The 17,025-nt window shown below is 56.1% G+C and overlaps 1 protein-coding gene across 4 annotated transcripts; it reads right to left on the reverse strand.

Annotated features, from left to right (window-relative positions):
- Positions 1 to 248: 248 nt before the first annotated feature.
- On the reverse strand, positions 249 to 15,963 carry FAM131C (family with sequence similarity 131 member C). Of its 4 annotated transcripts, none has more exons than XM_053577224.1 (8): positions 15,737 to 15,955; positions 6,515 to 7,796; positions 6,034 to 6,149; positions 5,156 to 5,191; positions 4,773 to 4,866; positions 2,523 to 2,705; positions 2,152 to 2,262; positions 249 to 1,119 (listed from the first exon to the last, which is right to left on the reverse strand). In XM_053577224.1, the coding sequence occupies exons 3-8, from the start codon at positions 6,115 to 6,117 to the stop codon at positions 839 to 841; spliced, it is 789 nt and encodes a 262-aa protein (XP_053433199.1). In that variant the 5' UTR covers positions 6,118 to 6,149; positions 6,515 to 7,796; positions 15,737 to 15,955; the 3' UTR covers positions 249 to 838. The 4 variants fall into 4 exon arrangements, with proteins under 4 accessions (XP_053433199.1, XP_053433202.1, XP_053433200.1 ...); XM_053577227.1 differs by lacking the exon at positions 15,737 to 15,955 and having other exon boundaries at positions 6,515 to 7,477; positions 7,640 to 9,674; XM_053577225.1 differs by lacking the exon at positions 15,737 to 15,955 and having other exon boundaries at positions 6,515 to 7,199; positions 7,362 to 9,674.
- Between the last annotated feature and the right edge of the window lie 1,062 nt (positions 15,964 to 17,025).

Raw genomic sequence — 17,025 nt, forward strand, 5'->3', positions numbered from 1 at the left:
CCCAGTGATCTTCACCCAGTTCTGGTCCCCTTCTGGGCTGAGCCATTGCTGATAAAATGGGATCCCTGGTGTGGCTCCTTGGGGAGTCCACAGACCCTTAGGCATCCTCCATGGGGCCCCTCCTGGCTGGATGGTAGCAGGTCTGCCAACTCTGGGTTAGAGGCTGGGGTCCTCCCCTAAGTTCCTCTGGACCCCCTCCCCAGGGGCCCAAGGTTAGGCCTTCCCCAGAAAAGAGCAAGCCAAGTTCATCCAGGTGAATCCACCACTTTAATGTCTTCAGAGAACCTTGAGGGAGATAGGAGGGGGGGGAGGAGGGGAGTAAGCTCCCAGAGTGGGGGGCATGGGCACCGAGGAGAGTAAGGGTCAGACAGACACTCGGAGAGACAGACGTCCTCGTGAGGAGCTGAGGAGTGACACTTAGCTACCAGAAGTGGCTACCCCCGCTTTGATGGGGGTAGATACACAGAAGGTTGGGGGGGGGGACTGAGTCCCAGGGTCCAGGCCCCACTCCAGTGTCCGCCTGGGGGCCTTGTGTCTGTTTTCCTGGGGCAGATGCCCTGGTGACCGCAGACAGTCCTTGAGCTCCCTGAAGGCAGATATCCCACTGGGAAGATGCCCACCTGAGCCAAGTAACGAAGGGAGGAGGGGGCTATGGCTCCAGGCCCCTCGGGTCAGGTCCACTGAGGCACAGAGAGGTCCACAGGAGTGCTGGCTCCCTGGCCAACCTCTGCCTGCCCCAACAGGTCAAGAGATATCCTGCCCTGGACTCTTGGGTCCTGATATGCCTGAGCTGCCCACCAGGCAAGGTCATGGTGTGCGCAGGCGCTGGACCCAGGCCTCAGTTGTAGAACACCTCATCCTCCTCCTCCCAGAGGGAGCTGCTGTCCACCGAGGGGAGAGAGCCCGGAGGCTGGGCCCCACCCTCAGGCCCCAGGGCCCCTGGCAGCCGCTGCTGATGCTGCTGTGCTGGGCTCGGGGGCTGAGGGCTGCCAGGTGTGACGGGGAGCTCCTCGGGGGAGGGCCAGCCACTGGAGGAGAGGAGGGGGGAGAAGGCCAGAAGACTGTCATCCTGTGAGGGGCCGCTCGGGAGGCTGTCCTGAAGGTAGAGGCTCTCCAGGTCTGGAAAAGCAATGGGGGGGATGCCCTCCTGGATCCTGCTCCTCACCCTCTGGGGTGTGTGGGGGAGAGCAGAGAACAGAAGACCCGCTCCACATCCCACTGTGTCACTGCTGAGCTGTGTGATCTTTGGCAAGTCACCCTCCCTCTCTGAGCACAGTTTCCTCCTGAGGCAGTAAGCAGAGTTGTTAAGAATAGGCTCAGAGGGCGGCGCCTGTGGCTTAGTGAGTAGGGTGCCGGCCCCATATGCCGAGGGTGGCGGGTTCAAACCCAGCCCCGGCCAAACTGCAACCAAAAAATAGCCGGGCATTGTGGCGGGCGCCTGTAGTCCCAGCTGCTCTGGAGGCTGAGGCAAGAGAATCGCGTAAGCCCAGGAGTTAGAGGTTGCTGTGAGCCGTGTGAGGCCACGGCACTCTACCCGAGGGCGGTACAGTGAGACTCTGTCTCTACAAAAAAAAAAAAAAAAAAAAAGAATAGGCTCAGAGCCAGCTTGCGTGCCCTGAAAATGGGGCCAACCAGTGTTTCCCTGGGCCTCTGTCCCCTCCCTGCCCCTCACCTCCTGGTCAGAGGGAAGGTTAAATGCACCCAGGACCCAGGCTCCTCAGAGCCCTCAGTAGTAACTGCGGTTCTAGAAAGGCATTGGTTGTGCCTGGAGTTTCAGGTCCTGGCTCTGACACTTCTAGCTGTGTCTTCTGGGGCGAATTTCTGAACCTCTCAGTCCTCAGTTCCCTCATTTGTAAAATGGGGACAACAGGACTTGCTCCCTAGGGTTGTCGTGAGGATTATATGAAATCCCACGTGTAAGCCCTCAGCACAGTAGCACTTAATTCACAGTATCCACCATGGATTTCTCTCCAGTATGCGCGTGGTACCATACCCGCAGGGCAAGGACGACTGGTCCCATTTTACAGATGAAGAGACTAAGGCAGAGGGCAAGAAGGAGCTTTCCCGAGGTCACACTGCATTTGGTGGTAGAGCAGATATCTGGGCTCAGTGCCGTTCCGCCCACCCCGCCCTGGTGCCCACTGGCTGTACCCTGAAGCTGGATGACGTCCTGGGGGCTGGTCTCAAGGTGAAGCTCCTCATCGTCCAGTGAGGACCAGGCACTCAGTGTGGCCTCTGTGATGGCAAACTGCTCAGCAACTCCTGAGGGGACAGCAAGGCCTAGCTCCAATGGGGGCATGGGCAGAGGGCCTCAGTGCTGGAACAAGCTGGCATCAGGACAGGCTGGACGGTGGGCCCCACCAGGATGCCCATCCATGCCCCAGTGACCAAGAGTGCCCACTTAATGCCCTGTCCACATTATGTAATTTTTTTCCCCTGCCCACAGGGTTATCTATGTCCCCTGAGGACCCAACTTCACCCCTGTAGAGCCCCAGCAAGTCCCCCTTAACCCCCATACTGACCTGCAGCAAAACGGGCCTCACGCAGCTCGTCTGGGAGGCAGCAGTAATGCTCATCCTCGGCCGGGGACTGCTCCCAGCCGGACTGCTGGGCACTCCAGCCCTTCCACTCGATGAGGTGGGCCACGCGGCCTCGTGCCATGGCTGTGGGCTTTGTGATGTGGTCCTTGATGCTCTGCACCACCCCTAGGGGCATGGAGAGCACTGGGCAACTGCCCTGACACAGGCCCTGCACCGACGCTGTGCCTGCACCTCTCCAGTGGCCTGTACCTACCAATTCCCCATGTGTAGCCAGCACCTCGTACCCAGCCTGCCCCGTGCTCCCCAAGCTCTGTGGCCCCCATACTCGATGTTCCCCCCACTGGAAGGCGTGCCCCCGCCCCCGGTATCCTTCTCCTGGTCAGTATTCCTACCCCCTGGCTACTTCTCCCAAGACCAGCCACATCCCTCACTCCCTTTCTGACCAAGTTCAGACCCTTCTGCCCAAGGAGATGCACTCAAGGATCGCTCATGATCCCCCACCCTTCCCTGTGATCCATTCATTAACATGCTCTGAGAGGGCATCTCTGCGATGGGGCCAGTCCTACTGAGGGTAACACCTGGTGGAGTGGAGCAGGCAGAGAAGAGGGGGCCTAGCACTGGGCTTGGAAAGTGGGCTGGGTTTGGACAGATGGAGGCAAAACTGGAAGCTACTTCAAGGATGAGAGGAGGACGAAGGCCTGGAAGCATCTGGTCTGAGTCCAGGACCCGCAGGGGTGAGACAAGAGGCCACGCCAGGACTGGGGACTGAGAGAGCCATGCGGAGGGTATAGATGGTCCTGCAGCCATGGGGAGCCACAGCAGGGAAATGGGAGGAGAGTGACAGGGTAGAGCCTAATTTAGAAAGAGCACCCTGACTAGAGGTTTAGGGCCATCGCAGGGACCCAGCAAGAGACAGGGGTAGGCACAGGACAAGAGTAGACCCACTGGTGCTGTGGATGATGATAGGGGAGGAGTTGTCAGGAATGATCCAGAATCTCCATTAACCAAGGCTGGGAAGGAACACAGAGCTGGCTGGAAGTCACCAGTCATCTCCAAAGCCACGATGTGAGGAACGGCAAGATTTAAGAAAGTCGGGGTCTAGGATCGGTGCCCGTAGCACAGTGGTTATGATGCGAGCCACATACACCAAGGCTGTCAAGTTCGATCCTGGCCCGTGCCAGCTAAATAACAATGACAACTGCAACAAAAAAATAGCTGGGCATGATGGCAGGTGCCTGTAGTCCCAGCTACTTGGGAGGCTGAGGCAAGAGAATCGCTTATGCCCAAGAATTGGAGGTTGCTGTGAGCTGTGACGCCACAGCACTCTACTGAGGGCAACATAGTGAGACTCTGCCTCAAAAAAAAAAAGAAAGAAAGAAAGAAAGAAAAAGAAAAAAAGTTGGGGTCTCCACCAGGGAAACTAGAGCTCTGAGAAAATGGGAAAGGTGGGGGTGAGGAGGAAAGATGGGGGTGGGGGCTGGGAACTCCCAGTTTGGGAGTGCTGGCCATCAGAGATGGTGTTTGGAGGTAACACTTTTTTTTTTTTTTTTGCAGTTTTTGGCCGGGGCTGGATTTGAACCTGTTACCTCTGGCATATGGGGCTGGCGCCTTACTTCTTTGAGCCACAGGCACTGCCCTGGAGGTAACAGATTCTACCGCAAGTGAAGGGAGGGAAGGCGTTTCAGGTGCAGGAAACAGCACAGGCCCATGGGGACAGGCAGGGCCGAAAGGGGCTCTCTGCAGAGCACTGTGGGGTACTGGAAAGGGCTGAAGGGCCTGGAGCAAGGCCATGACAGAAAGGCTGGTGATCTGAGAACGCCAGCCTGGAAGGCCATGTTGGGGCCACCTGGAGCGGATGTCATGGTAGACAGCAAGATCCCCTCTCCTGGCCAGCCTGCCCGTGCCCCAGCTGCTCCAGGTGTCTTAGCTTTGTGTCCAGGGAACCCAGCTGAAGGTGATGCGACTGGCAGAGAGGTGGGGGTACCATGCCAGACAGACATCTGAACACTCTGGCCCACCCTCTCAAAGCTTCTTGAGAACCCAACAATGTAACCCATGGAGCAGGAACCCTAAGTCACTGACCCCTGCGCTGACCCAGAGTCTGGCATTTAGGAACGGGCTGTGATCCCCCCAGCTGCAACTCACCTTTGCTCTTCCCACAGCTAGCGTCTGGGAGGTGGGGGGTGGGGGACGCAGGGGGTGCCACGCACAAGAGGGGTAGCTGGAACCTACCCACAAGGGACGATGTGGCCAGGGCTGCCACGTTGTAGTTGCTGGAGCAGGATCTGGAGTTGGACAGGTAGCCATTGGTGGACTGGAAGCACCTCTAGAGAAGGAAGGAGGGGTGGCAGGATGGGGCAGACTGCCAGATGCCCTCCCCCAGCATGACCATTCCCCATGAGCAGCCCGCCCCAGGTCCTCTGGGCCAGGTAAAGCCAGACAGATACCACCAACTCCCACCGCCCCCATCCCCACAGTTGTCCTCAGGCCCCCTCCCCTCGGGCCTGCCTCTCTTAGGACTGGCAGGACAGTGTGGCTGGGCTGGGTGCAGCACAGGGAAGGGCAATGGCGTCAGCTGGGGCTGGCCAGACTAGGGGACAGGCAAGTGCACTGACCTGCCAAGGATCCCAACAGAAATCCATCTGTTTGTCCTGAAACAAGACGGGGAAGAGGCTCAGGCAGGGCCCACTGTGCCTGCAGATGGCATGAGGCCTGGAGCCTGGTGGGGGTGGGGTCAGCCTCCTGGTGCTTCATGAGGTCAGGGTCTGCCCGCTCATGGGCCCTGTGCTGGCGTCCCTGGCATGCAGAGACAGGAGGGGCAATGGTGGCTGGGAGGAGAGGGAGCAGGTGCAGCTTTAAGGGCAGACTTGGGTTTGGGTTTCCACTTCGCGGTTTCCTAGCTGGGCATCCTAAACTGTCCTTCGCAGCCCAGAACACCAGTTTCTTCCTCCATAAAATGGTGACAATGTCATTTACCTCACCCGTTGTGGTGGAGCATAAAAGACTTAAGGTAGGCAAGGTGCTTAGCCGCTGGTATGTGCTTGGGCAGAGGAAAGTAATTATTACCAACTGGCAGGTTCAAGCCACAGCCCCGGGGCAAGAGTAGAAATTAGGCACCAGGATTGGGGGCCCCTGGCAACATCTTCCTAACTTATCTGGATGGAGAATTCCATTCCTTTTATTCCTGAAGCTGCTAAGGTGTCTGGGCTGGTAGCAGAATGTGTTGCTTGCAAGGCTAAGCTCATTTGGACAGGAATCCCTTCAGGCTGGACAGCCTTTTTTAAACAGGCCTCTTCCCATCCCCAAATGCTCTGTTCTGTCTGGACCTTCATTCTGCTCAATGCAAACCTCAGTGGCCCCTGATCCTACAGGGAGAAGCTGGGGTCGGCAGGAAGAAGAAGGTTGAAATGGTGTCTGTTCCCTGTGAAGAACTGTAGGGGACAGGTGGTCATCAGGGCACAGGCAGGAGCAGGGATGAGGCATGACCTGTTACCTTGCCAGTGACATGGTCTGGAGCAATGGTGGGTGGGTGGCCAGAGGGCAGGTCTGGGTTCAGAGGGTCCATGCCCTGGGGCATGGGGCCGTCCTTGTGGGCACTTGTGAACAGATCTGGAAATAAGAAAGATGGGAGGAACCTAGATACCACAGCCCTCTCTTGCTTACAAAGTGTGTTCAAGCCAGGCCTATGAGACAGGCTTTGTCTTATTATCCACCATCATTTTACAGCAAACAGATCCGCGTCCACAGTGGGGGAGGGGTCCGGCCAGATGGCCTCCTGCCTGCTCCCCTCAGTGGTGGGCATTACTGGCCCCAACTTCTTTTCCCCCCATTTCCACTAATTGTAGCGCTCATGCTCAGCATTTCCTGACCTCGTGGGAACCTCCAATCTACTTCTCCTTCCCGCTAGCTCCTCATACCCCGGCCTCCCTTCTGGCCCAGCCTGTCCTCCGAGCTCCTCTGGCAGATGCCTTTACCTCTAAGCCTCCTGCTCTGAGCCTGGACCTTGGGAGCTGAATGTCACTGGAGGAAGTCATTGGCCTCGTACAGGACACTGCCCGCATCCTGTTTCTCCGTCTCCTGAGGAGCTTCCCTCCTGCCAGGTCGCCGGCTTCACCAGGTCTTTTCTCAGACCTGTGCCCTGCGGTGCCCCACAACTGGCCCTCCCCAGTCCTCACTGGGTCCAGAAGCCCTGGGAGGGCGCCACCCAGATTTTTTACCCCAAATCACCACCCTGCTCGCACCTTTGCCCACATCATCTCCTTTCCCTCCTGTCACAAAGGAAGAGCCGTCCCCACTCCACCCAAGACCATATAGAGGCTGGAGCCTGTCCCTGCTCTTTCTCCTCTCAACCCCATCAGCCTGGAAGCGTCCCATCAGGATCTCACATGCTGCAAGGTCACCTCCTGCATCCTCTCTCCACTCTCCTCAGCAGATCTTGGGGTGAAGGGCAGGGACGGGCTCCAGCACCTCAGAGCCCTGGAGCACCCACCAGCATCCAAGCAGCCCAAGCATCTCCTGACTTTTAAAAACCTCTGGCCACTGCTTCCCGCTTCACAGCATAGACAGTCACACATGACCTCTGCCTCCTCATCTCCCAGTTTCTCCTCTGCCCAATCCAAGCAGGCTTTCACGAGATGGCCCTGCCAACCTGCCAGAAGCCTGCAAGAGGCCAAGGCTAGTGGAGAATGCTCTAGCCCTGTCTCCTGGACTCTCAGCACTGCAGGATGCTGCCCAGCCTGTCGCCCTTTCGGCCACACTCTCCAGCTCCTCCCCACCCCTCCTGCCTCTCTGGCTGCTCCCAGGGTGTCCCGAACCTCACACCTCTGCTCCGATCCTTCTCCACGCGCTGCCCTGGTCACACCTGCAGGCTGATGGCACCAGGCACGCACATCCAGCCCCGACACCTCCCTTGAGCTCCCAGCTGAATTTCCACCTCCCTGCATGGATACCCAATGGGCATAGCAAGAAAACATGGGCAAAACAGAACCTCAAACCCACAGCCATCTTGCCCTCTTTCCCCAATTTTAGAAAATGATGCAAGCATCCACCCCACTGCACCAGCTACAACTCTGGGAGTCTCCTCGGAGTCCCGCCATCACCTGTTCTTCCCAGTGCCATCCAATCAGCTGGACGTCCATTCCAGATCTGCCCCTTCCACCTTCCCATGGCCTTGCCACTCTCCCTGGGCAGCACAGCTCCTGTGCTCCACTCTGCCCAGCAGCACTCGGGCTTCACGCTCCGAGCCAGACTGTGTCACTGGGGGTTAGGGAGCAGCATGGCTGCTCCACCCAAGTCTTTGGGTTTCTTTCACCTGTTTTCTGCCCCTCCCCACAACCCAGGTGCTTTGCTCCAAGCTTCTACTTTCTCATCTGTAAAATGGGCAACTGAGGGAGGGAGACTGTTTTTATTTGTCACAAATTGTCTAGCAGTATCCAAAACGAAGAACAAAGAGGCATTGTGGACCCTGTGTTTTTGGCAAGCTACCGTGGATGGGCTGGAGGGAGCAAACTCCTCTCCAAGGTGGAGAGGAGACCCTGTGACTTTTTCTATGTGGGCTGCCCCCGGGACATTGGAGGTGGAAATACCTAGGAATCTCTGTTGGGCCCACCCAGAGCAACCCAATGACAGCAGGTGCAGGACCCCACCCAGCTTCTTTGCTGGGGTCAGAAAATTCAGTGGGTTTTTTGTTTTTTGTTTTGTTTTGTTTTCTGAGACAGAGTTTTACTTTGTTGCCCTGGGTAGAGTGCTATAACGTTATAGCTCACAGCAACCTCAGACTCCTGGGCTCAAGTGATTCTCTTGCCTCAGCCTCCTGAGTATCTGGGACTACAGGCACCCATCACAATGCCTAGCTAGTTTTAGAGGCAGGGGTCTTGCTCTAACTCACGCTGGTCTCGAACTCAGTGAGCTCAGGAGATCCGCCTGCCTCAGCCTCCCCAAGTGTTCGGATTACAGGCATGAGCCACTACACCCAGCTGAAAATTCATTGTTACTGACACCCAGAGTCTCCTGCAGGATCAGGCAAGGATTGTGTCTGAGACCACACCCTTGCATGGCTGGTCTCCTCTGTCTAGCTCATCCTGTCCCCTACTGGTTTCCTCTGGGAAGATCCTTCCCAAATCCTCATCTCAGGGGTCTGCTTCCGAGGAACTGCTCCAAAGTCAGCTAGTAAGGGTCTGGAGCCAGACTGTCCAGTTCAAACCCCAGCCCTGCCCTTTATCACTTCTGAGACCTTGACCTGGTGCCTTCATCTCTCCAAGCTTGTACTTTCTCATCTGTAAAATGGGCAGCTGAGGGAGAGAGACTGTTCTTGTTCTTCAGAAATTGTCTAGCAGTATCCAAAACGAAGAACAAAGTGGCATTGTGGACCCTGTGTTTTCGGCAAGCTACTCTGCATAGGCTGGAGGGAGCAGACCCCTCTCCAAGGTGGAGGCCCTGCTACCCCAGTCATCAGCCACACTCCTGACTCAGACTGCCTAGTTCTCCCCACACACTACTAAATGAGGGTGTTCCCTAGAGAATCACCCACAGAAATCCAGATGCCTGCGAAGGAAAGGACTTATTAGATTGTCTGCATGACCAGCAGGAGACTGCAGGGTGGGGTGAATACCACTGCCGTGGCAAGGACTGTGAGTTTTTCAAGGGTCAAGCAGAGAAGGAGAAAGGGGCTATATTTGGGGCTTGCTAATACCTGCTGAGTGAGATGCTTGCAGGGAAAGAGGTTCCAGGCCCTAAAAGGCTGTAGGGTGGACCACTTTAAGAGAAGAGCAGAATAGGGAAGGGAATGGAAGAGGTCAAGCCAGGTCAGAGCTCCCTCTGTAGTTGTGAGGCCCTGAGTGACTCCCCAGAGAACTCACACATGCTACTCTGGGAGACCTGTGGCCCCCTGGCCTACCTCATTCCTCATCACACTCCTTTCTCTCACCCTCCTGGGTGTTCCTCAGATGTGTCCAGCACACTCCTGCCTCAGGGCCTTTGCACTGGCTCCCTCCCTCCATCTGGAGCTCTTTCCTCCCAGATAGCTGGGTATCGTGATGCACACCTTTAGTACCAGCTACTTTGGAGGCTGAGGCAAGGAGGATCGTCTGAGCCCAGGAGTTCGAGGCTGTAGTGAGCTATGATCCAGCCACTACACTCCAGCCTGGGTGACAGGGTGAGACCCTGTCTCAAAAAAGAATAGAGTTGAATAGAATATAAAATATCAGAGCCCACTGCAGAGCTGGGGTATCATTGCCTGAAGCTTTGTTGACATTGCACACTGCACAGTCACACATGTCCGTGCACACACATAAATGGTAAGAATATGTTCTGGGTATGTGTACAGGGGTATGATGCAAAATACATTTATTCCTATAAGTCCAGTCAAAAAAGTTTTAAGTCTCTAATATTAATCTTGAGGTTATAGATATTCTGCATGTCACATGTCATCAAGGTGTGAAAAGGGTGGCACTGGCTACAGGCTGCCCCAGGAACTTTTAGAGGTGCTGAAATATTTCTAGGCCCCTGACCATCACCCGAAGCTGCTTTAAAGCTCTCTGGCCACAGGCCAGAGAGTGAGCTTGACCAGGAGGAGGCTGGTAGTATGTCAAAGCCTGAAGAAGACATGACTCAAACAAGGTCATTCGTTGAGGTGGTCATTCGTTGGAGGACTCCTGGCCCCCACCTCAGTTGGGGTGCAAGTGCCTCTGCTAAAGCTCCAAAGCTGCCTGCTCCCCCTGTGGACTTTGGCCCTATGATGTCACGGGCTGGTTGTCATGGAGACATCAGGTAATGAACCAGCCCAGGGTGAAATCACAGGCTGTTCTTCACCCAGCTGGGACTGGTGGCCACGTCACCACCAGCAACTGGAAAAACACAGAGTTTCATGTGGGGTGGGGGCTGGGGGCAGCCCGAAGGGACTGCTGGCCCTTGTTCTTGTGGCTGCCTCCCTCTCCCAAGGGAGGTGTCAGGGGCAACCCCTTTCTTCCCACTCTACACCCTACTGTCTTGACTTCAAGGTCTGAGCCCCTTTTTCAGATCTGCTCCCTCCCCCCACTTCCTCTGTCCATGGGAGGGACAGGCTTCTGGTTGCCATGGCGACCTAGAGAGGGCCATCTTGATTATTCAAGGAGAGGGGTGTCATCCAGATGTCTCCTCCATCCCTCTGCCTTCAGCCAGAGCTTCTCCTCTGTTTATCAAGGATGCTTCCTGCCTTCCTGACGAGGATGCCAGCTCCTTGTCTCTCTGCTTCAGAGTCTAACCTGAATGTTTCTCCTGATATCTAACTTAAACCCCTCTTTCTGCCAAGTTCACATACTAGTCTTTTTTGCTGTTCCTTGGTGAGCCCGCAGCAGTCTCAGGCTCTTCCTACTTGCATAAGTGATATCCAGCTCTGTGAGCTCTTCTTTGGGGCTCCCTGCCCCAGCCCATTAGTCACATAGTTGCCATCTCCCTCTAGAGTGCTTCCCAGGGCTCCACACCCCAGGAGGGCAGAGGGGGCCTATGTTTAACCCTGATCTTCCCTGGTAGCCCAGAGAGCGTAAACCTCTTGAAACCACGCAGGGAGCAATAACTGTGACCTGGGTCCAAAGTCCCTGTGAGGCCCCTCGCAGGCCAGCCATGGGCATCTCCTCTCAGCTTCTCAGGACACCTGTGGCTGAATGCATGACACAGTCCCTCAGCCCACCACTGCTCAAGTGTGCACTGCCCGGCTGAGACCAGCCAGGCTCTGTCCTTGGCTCTGAAGAGATTGCAGTGTCCAGGGTATTCCTCCTATAATCACTGCCCTGGGTTTAAATCCCAACTTCTCACTGCCAGCTCTGGGCTGTGGCCTTGCACCTTGGACCCTGTGAGCTGCAGATTCTTGTCTGGGACATAATCCCTATCCAGTAAGGGCTGTAGTGGGGACAAAGAACTTCTTAAGCCACAGCTGCTCCACTCCTCAGTTTCTCCTTTTGGACAATGGGACCGGTCTCAGTCAGCCACTCCTCTGGTTCTGTCCCCAGGGCTGGAGCTTGCCCTGGTGGCTCTGCAGACGGAGGCCATTAAGGATGAGTCCTTGGCCTCCCTACTTGGTGAGTCATGGCCGTAGGAGCAGGCTACGGAGCTTGGGAAAGGCCCAGCCTTGAGTGGACTAAGTGTCCCCTGCTCCCTAGGACATGTTTATGGGTCACTTGGGCCATGATGGTAGCTTCATCAGTGGGTTGGTGCAGCTCAGAGCTGCTCAAGGAGGTCCCTTTTCATCCCCAAGCTACAACAGAGAGAGACAACAGGCTCTTCTGCAAGACTTTCACACACCCCAGCTCCTTTTCACTTCTTCCATCTCTGGCTCCACCTCCTCCAGGCAGCCTTCTCAGATTGGCCTCTGCCATATTAGGTGACTCCCTGACCAGCCCTAATGGGCAAAGTCTGGCCTGCAGTGATTGCTGCCACTGTTTACTGGACACTTGCTATGTGCCAGGCACTGTCCATTCAACCCTCACAGCAACCCTGCAAAGTAGGTACTACTATGTCCATTTTACAGATGGGGAAAATGAGGTTCAGAGAGGCTAAGTCACTTATGGAAGGTTCAAACCTAGGTGAATAGGAAACTCCAGAGCATGTGCCCCAATCTTTAGCTGGTGCTTATCTTCCAGAGAGGGTCCTCAGGCCAAGTTTCCCAGGGTGTGTGTCCTGCCTGCCTCACCAGACTACTCCAAGGATAAAACAGTATCTCTCTCACCAGACTGTGAGCTCCTGAAGGGCAAGATTCCAGCTACCCTTCCCTCAGGCTCCCCAATGCCAGAGTATGACTACTCACTGGCAAGGCAAGACAGGACTTAGGTACTGTGGGTACAGGGGTGGCTCTGGTTAGTCCCTAGAGCAGTGGTTCTCAACCTTCCTAATGCCGCGATCCTTTAATACAGTTTCTGTGGGTCGCGACCCACAGATTGAGAATTGCTGCCCTAGAGTTTGTGCCCTCTCCCAGAGATGATCAGATGTCTGATCTTTCAGGAGAAATTCCTCAGTCTCTAATTTCTGATCTCACAACTCCCCCTGTGCCTGGTGCAAAGGAGACCCCCAGGGTGAGGTCAGGAGGCTGAAGGGTTGTTCTGGAGAACAGAGCTGGGGGAGGGCAGGCAGAGCAATTAAAGCACCCAGGGCATGGAGTGGGCCCTGACACCCTGGAGACCCTGGAGCTGGAGAGAAGGGGGTGGGTTAGATATTAACTTCCTCTTTGTTCCACGCAGATTGCCACTGGCAGTGGCAGTGATCCCGGTGCCCAAGCCCAAACCAAACAGGAATCTTTTGAGTTAACCCACATTTGTTTTTTTTTTTTTTCAAGCAGTGGCCACATACTCAGGATCTCTCTCTATGTGGGGTCATGAGATGAGGGAGCAGAGGGCGCTGGGGTCACAGGAACCTGGATTCAAGTTCTGCCCCTCCATGTCTGGCTGTGTGGCCTGGGGCAGACCATTCTGTCTTTGAGCCCCATGTCCCCCTTACAGGGTTGAATGAGAACTAACTAGGTCAGGAGAGCAAAGACTCAGCCTGGCCCAGGATAAGTGCTCAAAACAAATGGTGGCTTAAAAATAGATAATGAACACAAAATAGCTCCTGGAAACATTGGTTGCCTTAATCTGGTCCCAGTCACTTTCCTGATGTCCTCTACACCTTGAATGTCCACCAACCACTTCTTTTCCCCCAAGGCAGGTCTCTCTGTAGCGTTCCCTTTCCCAGCCAAGATCTGCATTAGCCGTCTGCCAATAGGTGATACTAAAAATTAAAAAATGAGAGTAATAGCTGACCCTTATACAGGCCTACTACATCAGGTACGGGGCTGAATGTTTCGCAGGAATTAAGCCACTTAATTTGCCCCACTGATACTATTACAATTCCTGTTTTAGAGATGGCAGCACCAACACAAACATACACACAAGGTTAAGTGACTCGTGGAGGTCACAGAGCTGGTGAATGGTGGAGTGGGGAGAGTGGGATGGGCTGGTTCTCCAGATGTGGCTGGACCTGGGTTTTGGGTTTGGCTGGGTGGCCCCTGCTGGGTGCAGGCTGAGGGCTCAGTGTGAGGCTCACAATCCCCAGTCTCAGCTTCAGGCTGCATACCTGGCCCAGGCAAGCACTTGGCACATGGGGCTGTCCTCAGCAACTGGTGCAAGTGTGGGGACCAGGTACAGTGCCACAAGAACGGGACAGGTGCAGGCCACAGGGGTGGGAGCTGGCTGTGTGCTGAGACTAAGGACCCAGGCTCTGGAGTCAGTGTGCCATAGTTTAATCTTAGCTTTTTTCTTTCCTAGCTATGTGGCCCTGGGCAAGTCACTCAAGTACCCCTGCCTCAGTTTCCCCACTTATAAAGCAAATACTATGTTAATATATATCCAAAATTAGATTTTTGTGCCTAAACTAGTACCTGGTGAGCTGTAAGCTATCAGAGAATAGTATTGACAGTTAGAGGGGCAGATGGTTCACTGGTTCAGCCACCAGGGTTTCTGGGACGATAATCTTCTGGCCGTGTGGGTCCTCATCCCTCCTTTTACCTATATCCAACTTCCCAGGGTGCATGTTGAGACTCTAAGTGGCTCTGTCCTCTCAGAAAGGGGACAAAGTTGGATACACAGCTAGATCCATAGTGGCCCTTGGGAAGCCCAGGCTGCAGAAGGAAGGGTAGAGAGAATGAGTCTTGGCTGGTGTGACTTCAAACAGCCCTGGGAGAGGGGGGCTGTGGAGGGAGTACCAGGTGCGGGTCAGAGGACCTCAGCCTCACAGGATGACCTTAGTAGGCATGTCCTCCTCTTGGGCCTCTGCCCTGTGCTCAATAGGTCCTCAGCTCATAGTCCAGTTCATCTGAAGCTGGGTCCCTACTTTGCCTAGCACGGGACAACCAAGTGATGAGGAACAGACGCAGTGACTAAGGAAACATCCAGATCCCCTGGTGCCTGGCACACAGTAGGTATCGTGTTAATATCAGCTCAATTAATGGATGAGTAAAAGAATTTGATACAGCCTGACCTATTCCTTCCCCACCCTTCCCCATGATTCTACTCCTGACACCTTCCAGAGACATCCTGAGCCACTTATCTGAATGTCTGCCATGAACTAGTGAACAGAACCCTCTAGAGTCCAGAGGATGGCGGAGGGAGGGGTGCTGTGCTCCTTACTGAACACTCCCCCCGTGATGAGGTCTTCTATGAGGCCTACCCAGGCCTCCCAAGACCAGTTCATACCACTATATCTGAGTAAGCTACTGAAGGTGATGGATGTGGTGGTCCATCAAGACCCTGATTGGGGTCAGTTGGTTTGGCCTCCGTCTGCAAGCCTGGGCCAAGACCAAAGTCACCCTTACTTCCAGTCCTGCCCCCCATGTCTCACTATGGGGTGAAGAGACCCAGTGGGAGAACAGCCCAGCCTGTCCTCTGGGCTAAGATGTTGCTCAGCAGCCTGTTAGAAAGCAGCCTATTCCAAAGACCACCGTGCCCACCCCCCAGCCTCTGTGCAAGACTCTGTGCCCTCTACTCACAGACAGAAGAGACCTTGCCTACCCCAGGTCCCCAGGCAAGAGCAGGTCCCTCGAGCTCCCTGGGGACCACCTTAGGGAGAGCAGAGGGTGCCGGGTTAAAGACAGAGAATGGCCCAAGGGTAACTGGGAACATCAGCTGTCCTCTAACCATTTCTGTCCCCTGACCAAGAAGGGGGTGAGGATGAGGAGTTAGGGATAAGGGTGGGGGAAGGGGAACCTTCTTTATAACCTGTTCACCAATATTAACCCATGTGGTAAGGGGAGGGAAAGAGCGGGGGGGTGGGTAGGGTAAGCTGGTAAGGTCCCTGAGGTGAGGGCGAAGGGCAGGGAGATGGGTCCAGGTGCCCCAGTCCCCCAAGGAAGCCAGGAAGTGCCAGAGCCTCCCTCCCCTCCCAAGCACACGGCAGGGGGTGTGTGGCTACCGGGAAGGATGTGCCTGGCTGCGTGGCACCTGCCAGTGCGAGGCGGGGCGGGGATGCGGTGACCTCCACCTTCTTGGTCTCTGTGCGCCCCCGCCCCCATCCCGCACCATCTCGGCCCCCATCCCATAACCAACCCGGTCCCCCTCCGGGCACCGCGTCCCCTGGGGGTGCGGCTGGTCCGTGACGGGCGGGTCCCCTCTCGCCCCCTAGTCCTTTGGAGCAGCGAGGGGACACGACACCCTCGGCCTCAGGAGTCCTGTCCTACCCGCCCGCGGCCCCCTCACCTCGTGACACGCAGGAGCCCATCACGGGGCTGCGGGGCCGCGCCGCTGCGCCTTGGGTGCGTCGAGCCGCCGGGCGCTCATGTCTCCGCGGGCCGGGGGCTGCGGGCGGCGGGCGCGGGGAAAGGGCGTGGGCACTCTCGGCTCGGCCTGCGCTCCCGCCGGGTCGCCTCTGCCGCTGCAGCCGCTGCCGCTGCGCCCCGCTCGCCTTGCGCCGCCGCCTCCCGCGCCGCGCCCGCTGCTGCCAGGGGCGGGAGACACCGCGGGGCGGGCGGGGCCGGGAGCACGGCTGGGGGCGGGGGCGCACCTGTTGCCACGGCCGGGGCGGGGCAGTAGGGGGCCCAGGCGGTGACCCGGCTGAAGGTCAGGGAAGGGGATAGAGGAAGCGAGGAGATTCTGGCGTTAGGGCACAGCATGAACAACCACGACAGCCAGCACTGGGCTGTGCACAATTAGGATAATTCCGTTAGGCCCATTTTGCAGAAGAAACGGAGGCTCCCGGAAGTCAGAGGTCTTGCTGGAGAGCCTGTAGCTGTGAACATCCGCGACTTTCGACTGTCCCTCATTTGGACGACACTGGCCTGGGGTGGGGTACGGAGGGTGGGGATAGTGCGCTTGTAGCCTCCTTGCTGGATGAGGGATCTGCCCCAAGGCTGCCTCTCAGGGCTGGTCTTGGGCAGAGCAGTCTGAGCAAGCCTGGATGAGGAAAGAATGGCCTCCTCAATCACACACCATATCTCTCTCTCTCTCTCTCTCTCTCTCTCTCACACACACACACACACACACACACACACACACACACACACACACACACTCTGACAGTCGTACACACATGTATACACGCTTGCCTCTACACACAGGAACTAGGGCTGGTGTCTAGAGGACCTTAGCCAACCTTCCCATGCAGACAGCACTCAGAGTCTGAGGACTCACTCAGGGTCCCAGCCTGCATCTTGCTCTATCCTCACACATCCCTGTGTGTCGTGGTTCACAGGTGAGAGCCCAGCAGGGTTTTGAAGGGTTTGAGGCAGAGTCCTGGGGCAGAGGTAGAGGCCTCTGGCAGGACAGGATTTGAGCGCAGGGGTTCTGCCAGGGCAGATGGGCTGGGGAGTAAGTGCTGACCTATTTATTTATTTGAGACAGACTCTCACTATGTGGCCCTCGATAGAGTACCGAGTGCCGTGGCATCACAGCTCACAGCAACCTCAAACTCTTGGGCTTAAGCGATTCTCTTGCCTCAGCCTCCTGAGTAGCTGGGACTACAGGCACCCCAACACAATGCCGGGCTATCT

This window comes from Nycticebus coucang, chromosome 22 (assembly GCF_027406575.1).
Source record: "Nycticebus coucang isolate mNycCou1 chromosome 22, mNycCou1.pri, whole genome shotgun sequence".
In the NCBI taxonomy this organism is placed as follows: Eukaryota; Metazoa; Chordata; class Mammalia; order Primates; family Lorisidae; genus Nycticebus; species Nycticebus coucang.